Source organism: Ovis aries, chromosome 13 (genome assembly GCF_016772045.2).
Source record: "Ovis aries strain OAR_USU_Benz2616 breed Rambouillet chromosome 13, ARS-UI_Ramb_v3.0, whole genome shotgun sequence".
NCBI classification, from domain to species: Eukaryota; Metazoa; Chordata; class Mammalia; order Artiodactyla; family Bovidae; genus Ovis; species Ovis aries.
In genome coordinates this window covers 60,743,023-60,753,643 of record NC_056066.1, presented here as the reverse complement: position 1 = coordinate 60,753,643, position 10,621 = coordinate 60,743,023, and the positions used below count along the sequence as shown (strand labels likewise).

The following is a 10,621-nucleotide window of genomic DNA, read 5'->3' as shown; positions in this document are numbered from 1 at the left end:
GACACCACTTCCCCTTAGGCTGGAAACTCCTGACCTGACCCCAAAGGCCCATCCCCAGCCAGACTGGATGCCTCATTCCCTCCTACTTCTCACACAGACGTAGGAGAAGGCTGGGCTCTGGGGTCTGGTCCTTACTCTCACTGGCTGGGTGGCTCTGGGGCACTCACTTCCCTCTCTGGGCTTCAATTGCCACAGCTGCAAAAATGAGTGAGTTGGATTACATTGCAGGTCCATCCTGCGGATTAACGGATTGAATTTCATGGAGTCCACTCACCCCCTTTATACTGTATGCAAAACTGTGTTTGAAAGTCTATTTCCTGAGAGTCTATAGTTTTTTTGTCACATTCTCCAAGAGAATGGTGGGAGATATGAGGGACAAGGAAGCCTGGCATGCTGCAGTCTATGGCGGTCACAAAGAGTTGAACGTGATTTAGTGACTGAACACCATCACCATCAAGAGAACTATGGATAAGCTGGGCCCAGCCTTATAGTCTCACAAGCCTGGACTGAATTCTGGCAACTTCACTTAGAGCAGCTGTGTGATCTGCAGCATAAGCCTCCACTGTTTGTTCCTCTGTTTTCTAACTAAACATGGGTTGTGAAGATTAATTGTTGTGACAGCTTAGAATCCAGTCAGCTCCCAACAAACACCAGCTATTATATTGCTAGGGTGCAGGCTAAAATTCCTTTCAGAGAATATTTTGTGGATTTAAACTAAAAAATAGATTAATGAGAAAATAGGTTATTACACTGAACTGTGGGTGTTTGTGCTCTCCTAGGTCTCCCTCAGAGTTGTGGGGCAGGGGCTGTGCCCAGCAGTTCCGGGAGCAGCCTGAATATACAATTTCTCCAGTGATCTTACTGACTAACCCTGACACCCAGAAAGTGAAAGTTAGTCGCTCAGTCCTGTCCAACTTGTTGGGTTACCATGGGTGGAAATCTCCAGGCAAGAAAACTGGAGTGAGTTGCCATTCCCCTCTCCAGGGGATCTTCCTGACCCAAGGATCGAACCCGAGTCTCCTGCATTGCAAGCAGATTCTGGGCCACCAGGGAAGCCCCTACCCTGACACCCAGGTCAGCAGGCTAACCCAATCTGCAGCCCTGTGTACATGGGCAAGCAGGACATGGAGACACCTGGACGAGCCCCCAAAGAAGAGGTCTGGGCACTCAGACAGGAGATCCTTTTCGTCTGGTTTATTGTGGGGGCATTTCTGAGGGTTGGCCAGAGCCCAAGGACAAAAGAGTTTTTGCCTTTTTTTTTTTTTTTTTTTACAAAAAGAAACCACTGCATAAAAAAACCAATTTAGGCTTTGGCCCCGTAGTCTGTCCATCACTTCCCTAGAGCAGAGAGGTCTGTGAAGCTGCGGCTGGGGTGATGCTCTGTCCCTTGGGGCAGCGGGCGGCCAAGACCCACGATACACACTCTAACCACCAAGACTCTGCCCCTCGGTGGTGCTAGTGGAGCCTAGGACGCACCCCAATGTCTCGTCACCCCTTGGAGGGCGGGTGGGCGGCCTCAGAGCACGGCCAGGTTGTGGCAGGACTTGGAGCGGGCCTTGAGAGCCCGGCGGCGTGCGCTACGGGCTGTCAAGCGAGCCAGGAAGCGTCGAGCACGCTGCCCTAGGCTCGCCCTTCGTCTGGGTGCGGGTGGCTCCCCGGCTGCGCAGTCCCGGCGGCGCAAGCGCAGTTGGCGCACCACGCCTTCGAAGAGCTCCGCTACGTTGTGCTGCAGCGTGGCTGACGTCTCGATGAACTTGCAGTCGAACACCACAGCGCAGGCGCGGCCCTCTGAGGGGCGGGGTCAGATAAGCCGGGATAGAGCCACAACCGGAAAAAGGAGATAAAGGTAGCAGAAGGTGTGGTCAGTTTCTACTGGGAAGCACAGTTTTCCTTTCCCCATACCTCGTGCTCCCTGCCAGGGGACTCAGACGTAAATCTGGCTTTGAGGAGTTAGTTCACAGGCTAGTGATTGATACTAGTGGCAGAAATGAGGCTGGGAAGACAGGGAGGTTGGGAGCAGTTAGGTCCCAAAGAAGAGTCTTGAATGCCAGGGAAGGAGTCTAATCTGTGCATCAGAATTATCTGGGGGAGCTTGTTAAAATGCAAGATTGCTGAACCCAGCCACGGAGATTCTGATTCTGTAGGTGAGGCTTGGAACCTGCAATTTAACACAATCTCCCAGGGGGCATGTTGCAGAAGTTTGGGATGTCTGGTTATAAAGCATATGGTCTTCCAACTGCAGGATGCCACTGGACTGGATGTAGGGCCCTGGGGTCTAGTCCTCAGTGGCTAGTGACCTTGTGGAACTGGCTTCCCTGCTCAGGTCTCAGTTTCCATAGTTTTTAGATTTTGTCCTATGAGTAGGGCCATTTTAAGATCTGTATCTTGGGATTTTTCCAAGGTGACACAGGGAATTATGGCAGCATTTGCCCCCCGATCTGTCTAAAGTATAAACCTCATTCCCATCCTACTAGTTAGATCATCCCAGCCCTTCCTCAGCCAGAGTCTCAGCACCTTGAGAAAGACCTGTATCTGTCTCACCTGATACATCAGTCATATTAAAATATTCTCCATTCCACTTTAAATACAATTTAAATATAACTTTAAACATTTTGGTTTGCAGTTGCTGGCTACCAAATATTATGTTTTATAGACAAAGCTCTGTGAAATTTGAATTTATAATTTTCTAACTATTTTGGAGCCAATAATTGTCTTTTTCAGGTCTCAGATATAAGTCCCTGAAAAGCTTATAGGCAATGGGCCTGTCATGCCTGGTAAATTGTGTCTTTGACTAAGGGCACTGGGGCACATAGGGGAATTTTTAGGCAGAGAAGCGACAAAGTCTGCTCTAGTTCTGGAGAACTCTGGCAGCTGGTGAGGAGAACCCATGGAATGGGGACAGAGAAGTGTAAGGGTTGGCCCAGGCTAAAGTGGAGATGCCAGGATGGGGCAGAGGCTGTGGGCATGGCAGGGGGAGGAAATGTGGGGTTAAGGGAAGTGGACTTGACAGGATTTGGGGACTGGTTAGAAGGAGTGAGAGAGGAGGCAAAAATGGTTTGTAGCTTTCAGGTTTAGGCAAATAGATGTAGGATGGAGGTGGCTAGGGGGGTGGGATGGAGGTGTGGGGTGGAGCACGAGTTACTGAGAGGAAGAGCAACTGGAGGAGACACAGTGACAGTGGGGCTGAGAGAAAGGCGGAGAAGGAGGGTGGAGGGCTCACCTTCCACGGAGACTTCTCGGCAGCGTGCCAGATCTGCCTTGTTGCCCACCAGGATGATGGGCACGTGGTTTGCCTGATGTGTGCGCCGCAGCTGGATGCGGAGCTCAGAGGCACTCTCAAAGCTGCCCCTGTCTGCGATGGAGTACACGATGACGTAGGCACTGCCCACCTGTAGGCACGACTCCTGGCTCCAGGTTTCATCCTGCAGGGCAGGGAATCAGAGGGTACTGAGGCCCTAGCTGAGAAAGGTCTAATGGGTGGGATGGGGCTAAGGTTTATACTTGGGACAGATTGGGGGGCAAATTCTGCCATAATTTCCTGAGTCACCTGGGGAAACCACCAATCCTTTCTGAGCTGCAGTTTCTCTGCTTGAAAAATCTGGCTAATGGCACTACTTTGCTCCATTCTCTCATTCATTGATTCCTTCTACAGGCGGGACAGAGGGGCTTCCCTGGTAGCTCAGCTGGTAAAGAATCTGCCTGAAATGCAGGAGACCCCGGTTTGATTCCTGGGTCAGGAAGATCTGCTGGAGAAGGGATAGGCTACCCACTCCAGTATTCTTGGGATTCCCTGGTGGCTCAGATGGTAAAGAATCTGCCTGCAATGCGGGAGACCTGGGCTCGATCTCTCAGTTGAGAAGATCCCCTGGAGAAGGGAAAGGCTACCCACTCCAGTATTCTGGCCTGGAGAATTCCATGGACAGAGGAGCCTGGCTACAGTCCATGGGGTCACAAAGAGTAGGACACAACTGAGCGACTTTCACACACACATAGGCAGAACATTGGAGACAAAAGATCTATTTGGTTCCTGTTCCTTCTAAAGAGCATTCTGGCTTTGCCTGTTCAGCTCTTTTGTCTGGTTTGAGGAGGGTCTGGTCTTGCTGGACAGTTCTTTTGACCTTTTGCAGTCCAGAGTTAAGAGAGAAAGGAAGGGAGAGAAGTGAGGACAGAAGGCTGTCTTCTGGGGAGGACTTTTCTGGATAGTCTTGGAGAGTTGGAGGAGCAATGGTGGGTGTGAGGAAAGGAGGTGGGTGAGAGGCAAGGGGCATTTTAAAAGTGAAGTCCTTTCAAGACAAGGAAAGGGAAGAACTGAAATAATTTTGATATTCTGTTTTGGATGATGGTCTTTTGACAGGGACAGCACTCAGACTGAACCACCTGGGTACGAGCTTTCTAAGTGTTTAATAAGGCACAGTTCCTGCCCTCCAAAAGCTCATGGTCAAGAAGGGATGCTATGGAAATGGAGATATAATGCAGTGTGATAAGTACCATTAAGAAAGGCATAGGCAAGTGGCTGTAAGAACCATGGGGCTTGAGGCAGGGGTAGACCACAAGAACTCAACTGGGCAGAGTGTGAGAGGACTTCCAAGTAGACTGGTAAGTGGGGTTAGAAAGGATGAGCAGGCTGAGCAGGAGAGAAGACGGCGGGCAAGAGTGGGAGATGCAGAGTGTGGTGGAAGCCTTGTTTGTTAGGGGGCGAAAAAGCCAGGAAAGTTTTCTGATAACTAAATAAGGTAGATAAGTAGGGAGGCCTTGGTATCCATTATTGTCAAAGGGGTAAGTTCTCAATAGTCATACTGATCCTTCCCAGATAACTCTGAACTGAGTCAGACAGATGTGGGTTCTCATTCTTGGTTCTTAGCTTTGACTATGGACAGGTTCCTTTCTCTCTCTGAGTCTGTTTTTTCATCTGTATAATGAGAGGGCAGGTCATGACCATTCATTCATTCATTGCACATATTTATTTATGAAGGATTTGCTATGTGTTAGGATCACAAAAGCTGGTTGGTACATGGATTGGTAGGTACGAACCCCTTGAGGGTTGATTAAAAATGTAGATTCAGAACTCCACTTTTATAGGTTCTATTTCATTAGGTCTGGGGTAAGACTTGAGACTCTGATTTTTAATACCCTTCAGGTGACCCTGATGGACAGCAAGGCTAAAGTACTACTGGTTGAACCAACAGCCCTCCAAATCCTGTCAGATTTTGCCTCTCTGACATAAAAAAAATCATCTAGCTCAAGGATGGAAAGAATGGATGCTTATTTCAATAAGGCTGCTGCTGCATGGACCCTCTTTGGGAAATGCCTTCACAGACACTGGCCAGGGAATCTGCAGGGAAACCAAGGGTCAGACGAGAAGAAAACACTTTCTTAGGCCACACAACAGTTGGGCAATTTCTGCCACCTAGTCCAATATTCTTCCTACTCTGTCTCCCAAATGGGACGCTCAGTCTGATCACTCTTAAGTCCCTAGACTCTGCCCCATAGGATTCTCAACTGTATCCAAAAAGTGGACCCTCTCCAGACCCCAGTCTGTGAGCTGCATGAGGCCAGAGGACACGTCTGCTTTATTCACTCCTAGGTCTCCAGTGTCCTGGTCCATGGTATGTATCCACCAATGTTTCTTTCTTTCTCCCTTCTTCCCTCCCTCTCTTACTCTTCCCTCTTTCCTTCCCTCTCTCTATTCTTTATTTAATAAATAGCTTGGGGTATGAATCAGTCACTGGATCCCCAAGGCTTTCCACTGGGGCAGAAGTATGTGGGACCCTGAAGGCTGCCGCCACCTGAATGACCCCAAGGGTGGCCATGTGCAGTGGGGCTGCAGGGACCTAAGATCAGACCCTGGGGTGGGCCTTGCACACCTGGCCCTCCCCTTGCCTTGGTTGAGGTGTGGACCAACCAGTATTTCTTAATGAACAAGTCAAGGAGTAAACCTTGGATGGAGGTTTAGAAGGTAATGCTCCCAGTGGGGACAGAAAGGGGCAGTCCTAGTGCATAAGAGTGCAAACTTGGATTTCCCTGGTGGTCCAGTGGTTAAGAATCCACCTGCTAATGCAGGGGGCACAGGTTGGATCCCTAATCTGGGAAGATCCCACAGGCCGAAGGGCAGCTGAGCCTGTGTGCTATAGCTACTGAAGCCCTTGCATCTAGAGCCTGTGCTCCACAACAAGAGAAGCCACCACAATAAGAGGCCCACTCACTGCAGTGAAGAGTAGTCCCATTTGCTGTAACTAGAGAAAGCCATTGCACAGTCAGAACAAATAAATAAACAAATATTTTTAAAAAGAGTGCAAACTTTGGGGTTTTATAGGTCTGAGTTTGAATCCTACTTGCTATCCGAGAACTTTGGACATGTTACTTAACCTCTCTGAGCTTTTAATTTCCTCATCAATAGAATAAGAATCAGAAGTACACTCACTCAAGTTTTTGTCTCGACTGAATATCATAATATATATGTCTAGTGCCTAGCACTTGGGGCTGACACTCAGGAAGAGGGTGCTCCATCAGTGTCAGTTGCTCTTAAGAGAATCATCATCATTCTTAGGGTGTTCATTTGCACCTGGGTTTCCTTTTATGCTGATGAAAAGGAATTGGTCCATAGCTCCTTCATCCCTAAATTTGGGCCTATCACTGGAGCTGTCAGCCATTCTTGTCAATGACCCAACACTGTCCCTCTAAAGCCCCACTCTGTGTTAGGGGAGGGGCCTACCCCTTAGAGAGATGGGATCCAGGTGATTTTTGGATCCTTCTCTTTGGTTAGTTGTATTTCTTCAGGGTTCTACAGTGAGCACACCTGTATAGCAAGAAGAAAAGAACTCCAGCAAGTTAAAAAAAGCATGGGGACATGTCCTTGCCTGATGCTCTCTTCCTGCTTTGCAGTGGGCTAGCGAGGGACATCCTTGGTGTCCTTTTTTTCACTAGCTACCAAGTTATGATTAATAAGAATCATCTTTATTGCCAATTCTTCACTCGTGTTCACCAACTTTTTTCATGCTCCAAACTGTGCTTACCTCTGTGAAACTGCATAAGAATGTTTAAAAAAAAAACTAGCTGGTAAGGAAGACAGGAATGATCCACCCATTTATCAGGTGAGAAAACTGAAGCTCAGAGAGGGTAAGCCAATTGCAGAAAGCCTATATGTAAGACAAAGGAATGGTGGTGTGGGGGGGTGTTCCCTCCTCTGTGCAATGTGAGTGGGTGAAGTGGGATGAGGGTGCTCAGAAGTGGGATGAGGGTGAGCAGAAGGTTTGCAGGGGTAGAAGCACATCCTGGGATGCTATCAGGAGGGGATGAATAGACTGGGAAAAGAGGGTCAGGGTCATTAGGTTCTTCTGGCTTCAGTTGGAAAGGCTGCTGAGGAGCTGTGGGTTTGGGTACCACCCACGGCTCCATGAGGAGCTGAGGATGGGCCCTGTCCTGTCCCTGCTCTGTGGTGTCCTATGAGAAGACAGGAGTCTGGTACTAGCCTCAGCACTGCTGCTGTGCTTAGTTGCTCAGTCGTGTCGGACTCTGTGCAACCCCAGGCCCTGTAGCCTGCCAGGCTCCTCTGTCCATGGGATTCTCCCAGGCAAGAATACTGGAGTGGGTTGCCGTATCTTCAGATCTTCCTCAGCACCCCTCCCCCCAAATCCTGCCTGCTGTGCCATACCAGCTTCTCAGCCTCCCAGGTGTCCATGACCAGCAGCGTGGTGTCCTCTCCATCCACTGTGAGTGTCCTCTCGTACACATCTTCTGCAAAAGAAGAAAGCCGGTTTCAGGGAGGAGACGCAGGCCTGGGGAAGGGTGTAGCCCTTCCTAACCCCTCTTTTGGGTCACATCGCGCCCTCCACTTCTCCTTGAAGTGTTCACTATACTTGTTTGACGTCTGTTCCTCCTGATGGGTCAACAAGCGCCAGGAGGAGTCCTGGCTCCCCAGCTCCCAGCACAGTGCCCGGCACACAGTTGGTGCTGAGAAAGCTTTTGTTGGTTGGTTTGACTGAACGGATGTGGAGCCGTGGGGTTAAAGTGGGGCTGGGAATTCTCCCAGTCCTGCTCTGTCCCTGGCTTAGCGTGTGCTTCAAGAAGGTCACGTCACCCTCTCTAGACCTCCGTCTCCCCATCTGTTGTACATACCGGTGTACATGTATAGACCTTTCACATAGGTTTTCACTCTGCGCGACCGAGGCTGGAGAAAGAGCCTGGTCAGAATATCTCCACCTCATCTCTGCCTCCCCTCCCCCTGCCCACTCCACACACACACTTATGCTGGGTCCTTTCCACCAGCCCTGAAGGGACCCATCTTCATTTCCTCTGTCCTGTCCCTGATCCCCATCATCCTGGGACCCCCAGCCCTCTCAGTTCACTGAGCCTCTTGGGAATAGAGGAACCCAGGGCCCCAAACTTAGAATCTGGGAGTTTCCATTTCGGGCAGGATTTCAGTTTGGCTGCAGGTCATGGTGGACATGGACTGTGGGGCTGGTAGGGTCTGAGAATTGGGAGAAAGTCCACTGTTTCTTTATAACTGGGACTTGTGGAACTCAGAATTGTTTCCTTTATGACAGGAAAATGAAGCATACACTTCTCGTCCGTGAGAAATTAGCTAACTTCTCAGCCGCTATTCAAGGAATTCCCCCTCCTATATATCTTTGTGCAGGTTATGCCCTGCACAGCTCTAGGGGGCCTCATTCACTTCAAAGCCTGGGGGAATGACGCCCCTTAGGGTTGAGCAGGGCAGGAGCCATACAAAGGTCCTTGGCAGCCGTATGTCCCAGATGACAGGGATTTGACTCCTTCGACCACAGCCCAGCCCAGCCCACAGGGTCCCTACCTCCCAGCTGTTCGTGGAGGTCCCTCTCTTGCTTCCCTGCAAAGAGACTGGCCAGACTGGTCTTCCCGACACCAGGATCTCCAAGCAGGACCACGCGATAGAGGGCCTCCCAAGAGCTTTCAGAGTCGCTGGATTCAGAGGACCAGCCGTTGGGGGCAGGTGAAGGTTGCCGGGTGGGGGCGTTGAGGGAGACTGACTGGCCCAGTCGGGGATGCTGGGACTGTGTAGAAGGTGCTGTGCCCAGAAGGCCAGGCTGGTGGCCCCGGGCGGACAGGGGCAGTGGAGTGCTGGCTCGGCGACGCAGGGGGGTCTTTGCTTCTTGCTGAGTATTTAGGGTCATCCTTGGGAAGGGGGGTTTCCTTCCTTCCTTCCTTCCTTCTGCAAGAAGTGGGAGTGGGTGGTGAGCCAGGTGAGGTGCTCTGAGCCCCTTCTGTAGAGTCCTGATGAACCGCTGCTGAGGCTTCCTCCAGAGCCCTCTCTTGTTCAGATGGGAGGAGGTGGCACCTCAGATCCTCCAGATGGGGGCTTTCTGGCTTCAGGCCCGGAGTGAACTTGGGTCAGGCCAGGAGGGGTGAGCATGTGTGAACACACACATGCATACACACCCAGAGGTCACTTTCTATGCTTTGAGGAAGACCCACTCCCCCCAGACACACAGAAGGGCAGAAGGCAGAAGGGCAGCAGGGAGACAGGATGTCCACACAAGCATGCGCACAGAGCTGCCCCCCTGCATTCAGAACAGGAGACTCATGTGCATGAAAGACACCTGAATTGCCCCCTCCTCCGCTTCCCCAAGGTTGGATTGGGGTTGGAGAGTACAAGGAGGGTTGAGAGCCCCTTGGCTGGGGGCGGGGGTGGGGTGGGGAATTCACTTCTGCTGCATCCCAGGAGAGCTGAGGAAGAGGCCCGGGAGGACAAATCCGTACTGCCAAAGGCTGGGGGTCGGGGTGTGGGGGTTTCCCTCCGGCTGAAACCCGAGAGCCCCGGTGCCATGGGAACAGCGTGTCCGGCCCGCCCCCTCCGTGAAAAATTCAGGAGCGACTGGCACGACGGCCTCCAGCTGCTGTAGGAGGGCGGGGCTCAGAGGCAGCGAGACCCCAGGTCTGGTGACAAGAAGGGGTCCCGGAGGGGAGAGGGGTGGGTGGAGAGGAGACCCACAGAGCCCAGGAGGGCATAGCATTCCCAGAGTCCGAGCTTCCCCAGTCCCGAGGGTCCTGGGTGCGAGTCCCTAGATCCCTGGAGGGTTCCCAGGCTATCCAGCTCTCCCGACCCCAGACCCGGGGACCTTCACCCCGAGGGGGCGGGTTCGAGGGCCCCCTCCTCCCAGCTTGCGCGACAGAACCCTTCCGCCCTCCTCCACCACCCTCCCCCCACCAAAACAGACGTCTAAGAAAACTCCGCTCCAACTCGACTAAGTTGGTGGCGGGCTGCGTGGGCCTTTACCTTGGAGTGGGGAGGGATCCAGGGGCCTCGGCGGCCGCAGCTGCCCGGTGCTCCAGGCTGTACCACTGCCTCGCCGCGCAGCCCCTCGGCCGGGTCCCGCCCAGCCGCCCGGGCCGGGGAGGAGCCGCGACCCCGCCCCGTCCAGCCCCGCCCCATTAGGGCAGCCCCGGGGTCTCCGCCCCAAGGCTTTGGCTGCTGAATGAGTTTTTGCAGAACTCTGCTGACCCATCGCTTTAAGTTCTTTGCCAGGGAGAGGGGAATAAGAGAGTGGAAGGACACAGGTCCCAGATTCCTGATCCTGGATCCGCTTTGCATCCACATCTATCCACTCCAGCAATGGGGCGACCACCTCTTTGTTGTTGTTCAGTT

At 52.0% G+C, this 10,621-nt stretch overlaps 1 protein-coding gene across 2 annotated transcripts; it reads right to left on the bottom strand.

Annotated features, from left to right (window-relative positions):
* Positions 1-1,179: 1,179 nt before the first annotated feature.
* REM1 (RRAD and GEM like GTPase 1) lies at positions 1,180-10,324 on the bottom strand. 2 transcript variants are annotated; one of them, XM_012188065.4, is made up of 5 exons: positions 10,253-10,324; positions 8,810-9,187; positions 7,652-7,734; positions 3,221-3,422; positions 1,180-1,788 (listed from the first exon to the last, which is right to left on the bottom strand). In XM_012188065.4, the coding sequence occupies exons 2-5, from the start codon at positions 9,147-9,149 to the stop codon at positions 1,517-1,519; spliced, it is 897 nt and encodes a 298-aa protein (XP_012043455.1). In that variant the 5' UTR covers positions 9,150-9,187; positions 10,253-10,324; the 3' UTR covers positions 1,180-1,516.
* Positions 10,325-10,621: the final 297 nt, after the last annotated feature.